The following is a 15,273-nucleotide window of genomic DNA, read 5'->3' as shown; positions in this document are numbered from 1 at the left end:
TCCACCATTATCAACTAGCCAACAATCCTAGATGCGAGGAAGTTGTCCTCTTGTTACTTATAGTTGTCATACCAATAATGTTCTTATATTGTACATTTAACCTTGCTGAGTTATCCCATTGTGGGTTGAGAGCTGGAACATGTTCAACAACTGTCTCAACGTATAAATTGTTGAAACAACGAACAAGCTACCTTCTTTATGTTCAATTTGACAATGAGAAAGCTCTAGTGGAGGGGTAGTTTGAGTGATGCAACAGGCTAAAACTGCATACAGGCAGAAATGACCTCGATAAAAAGGGTGCACATCACATTCAGGGTAATTCTTATCTTCTTATGGATACTCTCAACCATCTTCTACAAAAGTATATATATCATTTAATTTTTGTTGCAGCTAGACTAAAGAGCTCCAGGTAATAAGGCAGTAAAGAAATAGAAACACAAAAACTTGAATTAAATTTTAGATTGCGTTAGAAAATCGGTCATAAACTCACAGTATTCAGACGTTAAAAAAACTATAAGTGCTTCAGGGTGATAGTGCCACACATGCATAGGTGGTCAATGCAATATGTACTTATATACAGGTAAGCCAATGAGAGAGCTTGAATACAAGAGAGAGCTTAAATGCAAACTGTAAAATACATGAATGCAGGTTAAATTAACTTGAACAATTTTAAATATAGCACAACTGTTTTTCATGTATTCACACTTTGGCATTTTTTAAACTTCATCTCTCTGTTCAGAGACATACAAAACTATATATACAGATATATATCTATATACCATTATCACTTTAAATGCGTTTGTTGTCTGTTGTTCGTGTGTCCAGTTATAGCTATGAAGTTTTAGCAACAAAAAAATTGTTTCGCACTGGAATTCAACTTGTGAACCCCAGTTCTGCGGACAAGCGTTCTATCCACTACACCACACGGCCTACTTGCAATTTCATAAAATAACTGTGCGCATAGTTATTACAATTGCCAATCTTTAATGACAATTGAGTAAAATACCCACGCTTTAGCTAGTATGCTTGAATTTACTAGAATACAAATTTTATTAGAAGAAAAATTTGTGCCTGGACTTCTGCAAAATACTGCAAATATATGTAGGCTTATCTATAGCATAAACTTAAATAGACTTAAAGCATTTTTAGATCATAAAAGCGTTTTTTATTACCTGTGCAACGCCGGGCATTCAGTAGTAGACACATATGCGATAGTTGAAAAATATCAATGTCTTTACCACCTTTTCAATCAAGTCGTCAAGAATATTTGTATAACTTCAGCATTTGGAAGTACTAACGAAATTAGATCACAAAATTTAATAAAAGTTTTTGTCCTTTGATAACTAAATATAATTTACCAAATCAGCAATATATCACACTTATTTAAAGAATAGAAAAGGCCTGATATTATACCTGTAGGGTCAGTGAGCCGTCTTCGAGCAAAAGCAGCAATCATAGGAAGGATAAACCGTGGTGGTAAAGTTATGACCTCACCAGCTCCTTCCAATATGTCTTTATTTCTTTCTGTCACCTGATATCGACATATAAGAGTTCACTTGCAGTTGTCATCAACTCAACAGTAACTACTGGTAACCTTACCACAGTATAAAAGGCATTAAGCAAATGTTATTCATATCTGAAAATGTCAACTTTAATAAATTTTCTTTCATAGGTATTGAATAGATATTTAACGATTTTTATTACTAGAGAAAGCCCTATAGCTTTAGATAGAGGTTTTAAATTATTTGTTTTAAACAGTTTGAGATTATTAATAACAATATCAAAGTCCATTATTAGCAGTCATGTCATCAATATTTGAAATACCTTTCTGATTATAGCAATAGCATATATGAACTTCATTTGTCACTATTTTATATAATGTCTACAAGCCTGGCAGTATGACCTATTTATGGCAGTATGACCTAATTATAGTAGTATGACCTGTTTATGGCAGTATGACCTAATAATGGCAGCATGACCTGTTTATGGTGGTATAACCTAATTAGGGCAGTATGATCTGTTTATGGCAGCATGACCTGTCTGTGGCGGTATGACCTGTTTATGTCAGTATGACCTGTTTATGTCAGTATGACCTGTTTATGTCAGTATGACCTGTTTATGTCAGTATGACCTAATTATGATAGTACCACCTACTTAGGGTAGTATGACCTAATTATGGCGTATGGCTGTTTAAAACATTGATATACAAGTACAATAGCAGCTTTCACCACTTCCTGTCTATATAATTGTATTTGATCAACCAAGACAAATATTTCAGAGCATCTAGTATATTTGCTCCCAAGTGTCATGTCATATAATTTTTTAGGAAAGCGCCTACATTTCTCAGCCTAAAACCACAAAGTTACAAATTAAGGAACACATTCCACACCTTAGCGATGAGTGCGTCCTTCCCTTCAGTATCATCCTCTGGTAAACTCGGAGCCCACAGCTTCACATCATAGTCTATTCCACTCGATGCCAACACTAAAACAGTTCGCCACACTTAATGACTAAACAGTTTATCTAAACTCGTAACACATATTATAAAGGGTTCAAACAATCTATCATTAGATGACAAGACACATGCCTATTACGCTGTAAGTGGTAAGCAATGCAGTCAGTAGGAGAGTTTAGATAATTCATAACCTTTAGCCATATCACTGTTAAAAAAGATTCATTCATTTGTTGACACAAGATGAAATTTTAGGCCTCTTTTCAGACAGCCAGACATTTTGTTGTTGTCAGGACTGTAGGTATATTATCACACAGCAATTAAAAATATCTTTTGGGCCTGTCATCCTGCGCAGAGTACACAAGTTGGAGGAGGAGTATCTCAAACGACACTAAGAAAAAGGCATAAACAAGATCTCTCAGTCACACCAAGGATTGGGAATAAGCGACTCACAATCAAAACACACAATGAAATCTTATGGTTAGCAGCGTTAAGTGAGTGTGTTGTTTCAGTAACTTACACCTCAGGGTAGGTAAATAATAACTATACCATGCAAGTAACCGACATTTTATAGATGAACCGTCAACTTAAAGATTCCTTTGCACTAGGTCATAGATGCTTATAATACTGTTATAGAGTTATGTGCTCTCTCTTGTTTAACATCTGATAACAAACATAATGACAATGATGAAGTTGAAAAATATAATTTAAACTACTAATCAGATGTAATCAATTACTAACTAATCCATCTATAAAAATTCTCCAAAGATCTCATACAAGTAGCTGTTTAGACACCACAGTGAACACAGAGAAGTATGAGATTACTAAGGCTGCTTGCATATGTAAAGCACCATCTTATCTTTCTCAAGTCTTACCCTACAGGGTGAAATTATTCGATGGATTTAATAATTCGCGAGTTCGCGTACAGTCAATTCCGCGAATTACTAAAATCCGCGAATAATTAGTTGTACTTTTTAACGCAAGGGAGAATAACTACTACCTCAAATTAAAAACTAGCCGCTATGCAGAGTTAGTAAACGCAGCTGAGTTCCGAACTCTGTTAAAATTATCGCCGAGGCTTCGAGTTAAGCCCATTGCCAACGCATCACACTCCTTTACAAAATATTTCAAGGTTGCCACAAGTTTTTTGGCAGGGCGTCAAAAAGATTCTTTAATTTCTTCAATTCTTTACGTTAAAAAAACTCATAACTTACCACAAGTTGTTGGTTCACCAAAGGTCTCCAAATCGATGAACATTCATAAAAAATCCTTTGGATGCAGCCAAAAATTTATATCTTAGCATGATCGAAATAAATTTCTCAGCTAAATACAAACCTAAACACGTGGTATACGCTCGTGAAGGTTTTACTCTACTGCTAGATGCTTTCACTGATTAATTTATTCGCGAATGCGTTTATCCGCGAATAATTTAGTCCGCGAATATGCATGAAAAGACAATTTTCGCGAAATGTAACTCCGCAAATAATTTTATCATGTAGGGTATATGAATTAATGTTAGAATAAAAATAAATGTTTGAAGAAATCCTCTCTCCATCAACCATGACAGTTCTCCTTCACAAATAAGAGACTAATAACTATTATATATAATTAGTACTCTGGTAGTCTAGCTCGCTGTGAGAGATTGTCAGGTGCGCTGATGAAGCACAGATAATAACTATTTTTACAATTATTCTGAAATACTGAAAGACGGTCGATTAGTGCAGGTGTTAGCGTGTCATGCTGCTAAACTGAAGGTTCCATACAAGATTACAAAATCTATCCCTGGCTTCAGACAGACAGACAGACACCAATCTTATTTACACGGACACGGCTCTTATTATAGTAAAGATTATCTATTTTCGGGCGTTTGAGTCACCGTTGCTGCAGGATTTGGGTTCCTTACGGAATAAGCCAAACTATACCCTAGGGTGGTCTTTCAGCTGCACAATCTGTTGTCATCCTTTGAAAAAAACTGAAATCTTCAGACTCTAAACACCAGTTAGTTAAAGGAATTGCTGCGAAATTCCCAAATGCTACTGACACATGCCATGATATCTTACACTCTCATGCCAGTATAGCTCAACAAACATGTAATTCATACAAAATTAAATTTTTCCATACAATCACAGCGATGAGTGAAGTTCATCGTACAAAGCAATTTTGCCAGTTAAAAGAGTGGAACAATGTTCAATTTTTGCCAAGACAGAGAATAATCATTGGCTGCAGCGAAAAAATTCTTTCCTACTGCTGACACGTGTATCCATGTGCTCCGATTTATATGACTACTAAGATAGTTGAGCAAAGAGTATTCTTCTCTCACAAAAACTAATCAGCAAGGCGATGGAAGACACATTGATGACAAAGCCTGAAAACCTTTGCGAACCACTTTGCTTCCCATAGTCCACCCGTGGTCCACCCGTAATCCGCCCATAGTACACCCATAGCACACCCGTAGTCCACCCGTAGCACAGTAGTAAAACTGAACACAGACCTTTGATTTAGCTCCGAGTGATTACTTTATCCAGCAAATAAAGCTATAAAGCAACAAGCTTTGCGTGTTATATATATTTAAACTTATATTATTGGCTATTGAATTATTAACTATTCGTATCCAAAACTTATTAAGATCTTCAAGATATGGCTGCATAAATCTATTTGCCAACTGGGATGACGTTGTCAACATACAAGGATGATACGGATGATCAACATACAAGGATGATACGGATGAGGCTGGACGCAGTTGACGACTCTCCTATCAGCCTCCACAATATTGATAAGCTTTCCAGAGTCTCTCCTCCAGAGGAAGATGTGACCACAATCAGAACCGGATACCACCAACTCATCTCCCCAGTATGCACATTGTTTTATCTATAAACGATTGATAGCGATGTGCTAGAATTGTGTAAACTTCAGACTAGTGGTTTGGTACAACTTGTGTTGTTTATCGCTGCAACGATATTAGAGCACATGTAATGTTTGTCTTGAGAGGCTTCTAATGAGCTAGTGACTTAGTCACACCAGCAACTTGTCCCTAATTTGTATCCTTCGTTTTTTCGTGACGTCATTTTATCCTTGTCAGCCATCTTTATAGACAATTTTATTGTTAAAAACACGAAGCTTTTGCAATGAACTTTTGAAAATGATGCTTTTGTTTACAATTTTTTTATTATAGTATCAAAACAACACCAAAAAGCACTGTTAAAAGAAAAATGATCGTTTTCTACAAATATGGCGGCTTTTTCGCGAACGAGTGCATGTGCAAACGGCTTGATGACGTCAGAAAAAAGCGATGATTAGGGACAAGCTGCTGGTGGGACTTGTCAACACAAACCTAGTTTGTCATGAGTTGAGACAAACTAAGAGACATTTAAGTTTGTTGTCTGGTGACCATCTGAGTAAATTACAGGTTAACTGACAGTACAAACTATTATAGTATTAACAGAAGCGGATTATATTACAGATTGAAGTTTCAATGATAATTTTGTGTAAATTCAACCTATAGATATATATACCTAGATTGGCCAATAATAGCTATTCCCATCGGTTGCCTTGTCAGACATAAATAGCACGACGTAACGTCATTGTATTGTACCTCACGCTTGACTGCACTGCCGTTTACAATGAATCTAATGGGAAGAAGGTAACAAAATTACATTTATTTTCACATAAAAACCTTCTTGGATACATAATCCAGTAAACTAAAGCAATTCTGTGATAATATCTGATAACCACCATAGATTGAAACTATAAAAGCTATGAATTGTTGCACACAAATCATGAGCCATCATGGCTTTATTTGCAACCTCCCTTATCCCCATTCTCTCTTTTCCCCTTCTCCAAAGAAGAAGTGAGAAAGGAAAAAGAGAGAAGGGGGAAAGGTGAGGGGGGCAAATAGCCAAACCACCCAAAGAGTCAGACCCTGGCTAGGTAAAAGACTAATATCATGTTGAACTAAACATTACCAAGTACAGTAATACTTCAACTTACGAGTGCTCCAACGTACGAGAAACTTGAGATACGAGCCAGCTTTTAAGCAAGTTTCAGTACTAACATACGAGCCATGTTTGAGATACGAGCACGTGAGTCAGTTGCCAAGTATGCCGAAGGTGTTTTATGAGAACAGCATCACTCTTTATTTTTCAACTACTCAGATTTATACTTTGGTACTGCGTTTTTGTGCGCGATTTTCAGTGCAGAATTACACTGTATGTGAATTAAAAGTACTCTGCGTTGACTGAAAGTTTGCCAGTAAAATGAAAAATAATGCAAAGAAAAAGCAAATGATAACAGTTGATATTAAACAGAAAATTATTGAAAAATATGCGAAATGTGTATGCGTGATTGAGCTAGCTCAGCAATATGACAGAAATACATCCACAATTATCAAACAGAAGGATTATATTCAGGGCATTTAGTTCGCAAAAGGACTAACCATAGTTTCTAAACGGCGCAGCGATCTTCACGACCGCTGATGGAGAGACCGCTCAGGCATTGGATAAAAAATACACAATTGTCCGGTGACAGCGTAACTGAAACGATGCTACGTGAAAAGGCCGGTGCTATCTATCAAAACTATAAAAATAGACATTCGGACAAGTTGGCTAGTGGTTGTGCATTAATCCTTTGTGACGACACCTGTGTTCGTCCTAATCGCAACATGTTGAGTCGGCTAGTCGTGAAAGCGAAACAAAGGAAAAATTAGCTAACCAGCGAGAAACATTAAACTACGAACGCCGAAGAAATTTTAATTACGCCAAGTTAAAAATGAAAGTTTGCTTTTAGGTTTGCTTCTGAGTTTGTCTTTTAAGACATTGATAAAATTCAAATTTATCAAAGACAACTGTTGTAATGAAGGATAACTTATATCTCCCTCCCTCGCAAATGCTAGCATTAGTTGCTATTGTATGTATTTAATTTTACATTTTAAATAATCACATTTTTTGTATTATTTTTTAATTGTTACTTTTTGAAAGCATGTGGTAAATTATGACAATAACCAACATGTTCTTTCTGTTACAATATCTTGTTTTGAGTGTTTTATTTGCATTTTTAGAGTATGGAAACCAAGCAATATATATTTAATTGTTTGATATATAAATAAATTGCACCAACATGCGAGTATATTAACATACGAGCTCAGTCTCGGAAAGCATTAAGCTCGTAAGTTGAAGTATGACTGTATAAGTTTTTAGCTTTTAAGAGCTTGTAATCACCTACTCATATATTTCACACCTACAACACAACAGAGTAAGGCATGGTGAATCTTATGATACCAAATAACTGCAATGTGAATTTTGTTGCAAGTCAACCTTTAACTTGCTTTTGCATAATTATTGTACAAATAACTTGGTATTGTTCTTTCGTGACTGGCTTCTTAGTGGTGGCAATTAGTACTAGCCTGGCAAAGTTTTTCACCAATCCAGCACTACTAAGCAACACTCTTGTCGCTTTCTCGCTGTGGTTGCAAACCTCAATCACCACAGGCGAAGACAAAGTCAAGCCACCCTGATTCTTAACTGTGATTAGGGAATTCGTTGCTTGGTTTACATCAACGTTGGTAACATCCACGATGCTAGTAATACAATCATTACACTTCAGCTTTGGTGACCTAGCCAGCTATATAGCCAGCTGTAAAATAATCATTCTGTCTCATTTTTGACTTCAGACATACTTGCATACTCATCATATTTAGTCATGTTTAGTTCAGCATATTAGTCTATTTACCTAGCCAAGGTCTGGCTCTTTGAGTGGGTGGGCTATTTCCCCTCCCCTCTCCATTCCCCTTCTCTCTTTTCCCCTTCTAACTTATTCTTTGGAGAAGGGGAAAAGAGAGAATGGGGATAAGGGAGGTTGCAAATAAAGCCATGATGGCTCATGGTTTGTGTGCAACAATTCATAGCTTTTATAGTTTTAATCTATGGTGGTTATCAGATATTATCACAGAATTGCTTTAGTTTACTGGATTATGTATACAAGAAGGTTTTTATGTGAAAATAAATGTAATTTTGTTACCTTCTTCCCATTAGATTCATTGTAAACAGCAGTGCAGTCAAGCGTGAGGTACAATACAGTGACGTTACGTCGTGCTATTTATGTCTGACAGGCTTTTTCCCTATTGGCCAATCTAGGTTTATATATCTATGATTCAACCAAATACCAGGTTTTGTCAAAATTTTTTGTCCTGAAAATGGGCAGAAAGATTTTCGATCTTTGCAAAACATCACCCGGAAATGTCCGTGATGCTATATAATTACATGGTTACATTAAAATTCATGTTTAAATTCAATTACTTTTAAATTGTTTAAACTCCTTATTTGTAAAACCAGATCACGTTTTGATAAGATTTACATGAAAATGGCTAATTCTTACAAACCAATTCTTAAATTTCCTATTTGTGTGAAGAATCTCTTGCTACAGCACTCCACAGTGATGTAGTGCTACGCTAAATCTCCCTAACTAAGTTATGGTTAAAACAGTTGTGTGTTTTCTAAGTATAACAATAATTAGGGTTAAAAAAATTTAGATTTTGCCAATTCTCAAGGTATATTATAGCTCTATTGCATTTATTCAAGTCCACTAATGTCATTATAGTTGACATTCAATGGCCATTCAATATAAAAGCAGCATACAGTACAATACGGTGATGTAATGATCATGTAACATGACAAGATTGTGACCCTAATTGGTTGTCTACAACAAAGGCTAAGATCAGATTACAGCAAACCAATGGCAGTCAGAATTTGTACCAAAGGACAAAGGCATTGATTTTATTATTTTCTCAACTTGTTTATTACTACTGCAGATGTGCTCATTTCTGATATCATATACACGATTTTAAAGCTCTGTAGGCTTTGACAGCCGAGGCTTCGTCCCGGACCCCACCGGGGGGGGCTAACAGCGCCTCCAGGCCCCCAGCTGTTCCAACCGAATTAGCTGGGGACCAAGAGTCGCGTTGCAATTCTTGGTCACCTACATCCACTTATCTCAACTTTACAGTTATGGTTAAAAAAAGGTTAGCACTACATCACTGATTCCACAAGATGTAGGCCAACGCAAAAGCAGTTTGGTGTAATTCTATAATCACCCTCGAAAAGTAATGCGGAATTATGAATATGACACAGACTTCTGGTATTTGTGGAATCTGCTTCGACTTTACATTATAATTATCTCCCATGCTGGGTAATCATAACATTGTAGCGTGTTGAATAAATATTGGAAAATGTTCAAGAATGGCGGCCACCTGAAGTGCTTTTGTCTCGCATTCACGCATTGGCTAATGGTCGGTGTTGAAATTGCAATTCATAAGTCTGTGTTTTGCCATAAAATAACCGCCTTACGTCACAGCTTGGAACTTGCATTGCAATCTTTTTGGTCCATAAACTGGTTTTTTGTTCTTCACCCATCAAAAACATTGGTAAAAACAAAATACCATGATTATAATGGTATAATGTAATGTAATGGAGAATGTAATTTTAAAATGCTGGCAGTTGATTTTAATCCTTTTTCTGCTAGCTCCTATTTTTTATGAATATGCCATATTAACAAATTGAAATGATGAGTAATCTAATGAAGCGCTAGACAGCGGCTCCAATCAGATAGAAATCAAACTGTTTCAAAACGTCTGTTTCAAATGAGTCTGTTTGGGTGCAATGACTCATTTTTATAACAGTGTTTGTCAGGTATTTGATCACCATGAGTTCATAGTTTTAATAATACAGATTTGGAGATCAGACATGTCTTCCACTCATCTGAAAAGTTGCACTGCTGCTATACACTCATAAAAACATTGAATGAACAGAATGAGGCTTTCGAACTTAACATTACAAGAGTAAACAACTCCTTGTTTGCTCAATCATGGCTGCTAAAATAAAGCCACGTGCATTTGTAACCAAAGAACATGTTTTTAATCAGCTAATAACTTATAATACTATTTGCAGAATATATACAAATCAAAGGTTTACACGAAAATAATACAAAAGTCACCCGATTGTAGGCTGTAGCTCACATGTTTTATGTTCAGTGATTGGCTGATAGGCTGTAGCTCACATGTTTTTATGTTCAGTAATTGGCTGATAGGCTGTAGCTCACATGTTTTTATGTTCAGTGATTGGCTGATAGGTTGTACATGTAGCTTACATGTTTTTATGTTTAGTGATTGGCTGATGACCAAACTATACATTTTCACCATTTAGCTCATCACCTCGTAATTTTCCTTTCTTACCTCACTTATCACCACTTAATAGCGAGCCTGTGACAAACTCTCAAGTAGTAATTAATTTATTTCAATTGTATTATGTTATTGTTATTATTAAACTAATTGGTAATGATAAATCCGAAATTTCAAAATTTGAGGCAAGAAAACCATCTCTGGGCTGCCCGACAATAAATGCTGAAAGAGAATCCATTAAGGTATCATGATAAATACGATGAATAGGTGTCTCGCAGCACCATGCAAGGGTGTAAAATCAGGTATATGGAATAACAAGACTTACTGCAGTCCGCTGATTTCGGTGGCCTGCATAGCCATGGCACTTAGACATCTGTTGAGAGGGAGTTGGACCACCCTGAATCCCAGCAGCATTTTCCGATGAAGGTTCCACAGGCTACAGTAAAAAATGACAGAATGAGCACTCTAGACTTCATCATCACGCGTGCCAAAGTGAGTAGTAACCACTCCAAATTCATAGAACAACTGAGCAGATCATGAATAGAACTACCACAAAATATCTCATTGAAACAATAAACTACAGCTAAATCGTAGACTGTACAGCAATATTTTAACTGGGGCTAAAAACTCTAAGCTCTTCAAACGCAGATATGAAGTCGTCAACAAGGCATCTTAACTGATCATTGGCTTGTTCTAATTTTACCTTCATTTTTCAGCCCGTTAATTTGAGAAGCTGAAAAACGAGTAATTAAAAGCATCAAATTTTTTATTCTTGCTTGAAAAAGTAAAACTTTTGTTATAAGTATCGTTATGCCTCAACCATCCATAAAGGCTCCAGACTACATGTTAAAAATACGAAAATTTGTTTGGTGGATTAAATATTGTATTTTATGAGTCAGTTCTTCAGGGCCACTCTGACCAAAGGTCTTTTAATTAAATGGTCTACTTGCTACCAATGAAGATAAAGTATTCAATCTTCTAAACAAATTCCATAACCCATTAAAATATAAAAATGAGGTATAATGGTATGCAAAATAATCTGGACCATTTTGATGGAAAACTAAAATTCCCATTTGCGACACTGTTACTCATTGTGAATTGTGAATTTAGTCATTATCCATAAATTACATATTAAATTAATCCTTTTTTTGTTTTGACTCAAATCTGTAAACCAAACAGTTGTACTAATGTTTTTGAATAATTATGTATGCTAAATACTAAACATTTCATTGTTTCAGAAGACAACGATCTGTACAGATATGATCACAGTACATATATTTTATTTGCTTGTAGGCAGACTAGATTTGCCTACAAAACAAGATTTTGGAAACAAAGAATTTGTATGTATAACTTTTAGAAACAACAACCATCTCATGAAACCCGATGATAAATCAATCCACTCCATTTTTTACAGTTCTAGATTCTACATCTAATCTGATTTACATGTAGGTGCATCCTACAGATTATTTGATGAGATATTATGAATCTTGACAAGATTTTAAATCTAGTGGTATATAATTTATGTTTGTTTACTAGTAACAAAGATGGGAACAACAAATGATAAATAAACTTGAGAAATTTGCTCAATAAACAAAGATGGTCCAGTTTATTTTATACATCCCTATAGATCTCTTAATCAATACATGCAGACATTCTCTCATGACCCACTTAGACTTTCGGTCCTGATTTAGACGAGCCAATTGCTGGAGGCTCTTTACCAAAAACACTGAAAATAATAAATCACAAAGTTGTGTCCTCCTGACTACAGTAATCCAGAAGCAAAGCTCGTCAACGCTACAACTATCACTGACCCCCGAAGCAGCAGGTTGCTCATCAGGATTTCTAGAATCACTGCTTTCTTCCTCGTCAGCATGATAGACAGCTTCGGCACGCGCCCGCAACAGATTTGTCAGGGCAGTTGACATCTCTCTGAAGATTTGCTCTGAGCGAGACAACTCCCGACCTGTAAGGACAACCATAGCCAGATCTACATAGGTAGCTATACAAAAAAGGACTGGTTTCTTACCTCTTCAGAGTGTACAATATGAGGGTCAGACAATAACTAGTAGGAATTTTGTAATAAATTTTGTTTTATTTTATCTAGCAATTTAATAGTTTCTGGACATTCGCGAATGGAAGTTGTCATCACACACAAAAAGTAAAAATTTTGGCAATTCAACTTTTGCGTATTATTTATATTCAAAATGGCCACCAAGCTGAGAACATGCTTACTCATGTTTCTCGTGCTTACTCTAGCCAAGAGTCTTTATAATATAGCTAAAGGTGTAAAGCCACGTGTCATACACAGTAGAATGAAAGAACAGTGTGGAGAAGTCTGTATGTCTCAAACAAGCTGCTATAGGTATGGTGACGAAGTCAAGAATGGGCAAGAAGACATTACTGATGAGCCAAGAAGTGGTAGATCAGTGGATGTTTTAACTCCACACACAGTAGCTAAGGTGGAAAAGCTGATTAGATCTGATAGAAGACTCGCAATAGATGATGTTGCTGAAACCAAGAACATTTCACATAAAACTGCACACAATATTGTCCATAAGAAGATAGCCTTCAACAAAGTCAGCGCACGTTGGGTACCCAAGATTTTGACTGATGATCACAACACGCAGTGTTTTACGGCTACCAAAAAATGCATGAGAAGACTCAGACTGAAAGAGGATGCTTTCTATCAAGATTTTTAATCATAAATGAAATTCGGGCGTATCATTACAAATAGGAATCAAAAAGACAATCAATGAAGTGAAAGCATACAGACTCTCCTGTAAAGAAAAAGTTGAAGTCGCAGAAAAAACATGAAAAGTAATGCTCACGGTATTCTGGGATAGAAAGGGTCCTTTAACTTTGGATTTAAAGAGCCAAGATAACACTGCTAACTCTCAAAATTACTGTGAGCGCATGGCGGCGGTGAAGCGTGACAGAAGAGGCCTCCAGGCAAGAAGTGTCGTATTCCACCAGGACAATGCTCACCCACATACCGCTGCTCGTACAATGGCCGAAATTGCTAAACCAGGCAAGGAGGTGTTCGTAAACCCTTCTTAAACTCCAGATCTGGCACCAAACGAGTTTTATCTTTTCAGATCATTAAAGAACCACATGAGAAGCAAACACTTCACTACTGATGCAGCTGTCATTGAAGAAGTGTAAATGGTTTAGACTCAAGCCACCAGAATTTTATTCTGCAGGAATTGAGAACCTTGTAGGAAAGTTACAAGTGTATAAAAATGAGACTATGTTGAAAAGTGAAAAAATGTAAAGCTCCATCTTATTGTAATAAAATGTGATGACAAAATTCCCACTACTTACTTACTGACCCTCATAGTTTAGGAGACACTCTTGAGAACTGTGCAGTTTCAACACTATAAAAATGTGGAGTACAAAGAAGTAAAAAGAGCCAATAAACAAGGCTGGGGCTAATGCTGCCAGCTACTGCGCTGCCAGTTCACATTCCTCACTGCGCTATGGCCAGTGTGTTCATAATTTTAAAAAAAATTTTAAAAGACGCATTGTCCTTGATTTAGTTGCCCAGCGTAATAGCATGAGATTTAACAATAGTGCTCACAGTAAGTTGTATGTGTGTCGTACCAAACACGTCACAAAAGTTGAAAGTAAATTCTAATCTAAACAAACACTACAATATGAGATGAATCTACTATTAGAATATTTATGGTCGGTGACAACTGATAAACAGGGTGGAACAGGAATTTTCTACTTGATGTTCTTTACTGGTAAAATTGTTTAACACCTTCAACAGGCCTTTTGATTGATTGAAAACAAGTGTCACACCTACCCAGTCCCTTCCACATGCATGGACGCCCAAAAGTTACAAAATATGTCCGTAATCGTCCTTGTTATTACCATTATCATCATCAGCTTTTACAAAATTATATTCCTACCATCAGTAGCCTCATGATCTAGTACTGCCGAGGGGCCGGTGTCACTCCAATCTCCTCTCATTCTAACCCTCATGTTACGAGAGTCTGGGGGAGCTCTAGGTTCCTCAGCTGTCACAATAGGTGGTTCCTCAAAGCACTCTACCTCGTCTGTCTAACAGAACATAACCACTCTCTAACTAACATAGAGATGGGAGCAACCATCAAATTTCCAATAGCTCATGCATATTTTTATAGCTCCAGTGGCGGATACAACGTGTGACACCTAATGACTGGTCAGGTCACGTTGTTAGCCAGTTACAAGAAGACTGTTACCTCAGATGGTTTGAAACTAGGGGAGTGCATGAACACCTGATGATCTCTCATGGCAAATTAGACTACCAGGGTATTAGTACAGTAGACGCTCCTATAACGCAAATAATCCGTTCCAGGAACGTTTACGTCAAATATGGAATTTACGTTATAAGAACAGTAAAATACATGTAAATTGCCTAATCTGTTCCAAGATCTTTCCAAACTCACTCCTTTGGCCATGCAAAAAGGAAAAACTTTACTTTAACTCTTTTAATTTGTGGGCTGTACCGTGACTGCAGAATTATTGGTTTGCATCAACAACTTTTCACCTTTTTATGATCAATATCACTGGTTTTATAGACCACGATTGTGGTAAATTTACAACAAGTTGATAGGAACTGCACATTTGCAACGTTCATTTACAACGATTTGCTTATTTTTCTAAGCAGCAA

The 15,273-nt window shown here is 36.5% G+C and overlaps 1 protein-coding gene and 1 pseudogene across 1 annotated transcript in view; one reads left to right on the top strand and one right to left on the bottom strand.

Annotated features, from left to right (window-relative positions):
• Positions 1-213: 213 nt before the first annotated feature.
• LOC137403635 (DDB1- and CUL4-associated factor 6-like) overlaps positions 214-15,273 on the bottom strand; it is a 28,638-nt gene continuing 13,578 nt past the window's right edge. Inside the window, exons 9-15 of the mRNA XM_068089613.1 lie at positions 14,531-14,681; positions 12,431-12,582; positions 10,945-11,055; positions 5,164-5,320; positions 2,390-2,484; positions 1,414-1,531; positions 214-353 (exon numbers count right to left, since the gene is read on the bottom strand). Of these exons, the coding sequence (XP_067945714.1) occupies positions 343-353; positions 1,414-1,531; positions 2,390-2,484; positions 5,164-5,320; positions 10,945-11,055; positions 12,431-12,582; positions 14,531-14,681 (795 nt within the window). The 3' untranslated portion in view covers positions 214-342. The remainder of the gene's footprint in view (positions 354-1,413; positions 1,532-2,389; positions 2,485-5,163; positions 5,321-10,944; positions 11,056-12,430; positions 12,583-14,530; positions 14,682-15,273) is intronic.
• LOC137404092 (uncharacterized) lies at positions 12,824-13,890 on the top strand (annotated as a pseudogene).

Source organism: Watersipora subatra, chromosome 9 (genome assembly GCF_963576615.1).
Source record: "Watersipora subatra chromosome 9, tzWatSuba1.1, whole genome shotgun sequence".
Taxonomy (NCBI): domain Eukaryota; kingdom Metazoa; phylum Bryozoa; class Gymnolaemata; order Cheilostomatida; family Watersiporidae; genus Watersipora; species Watersipora subatra.
This window is presented reverse-complemented; position numbering and strand designations above follow the sequence as displayed.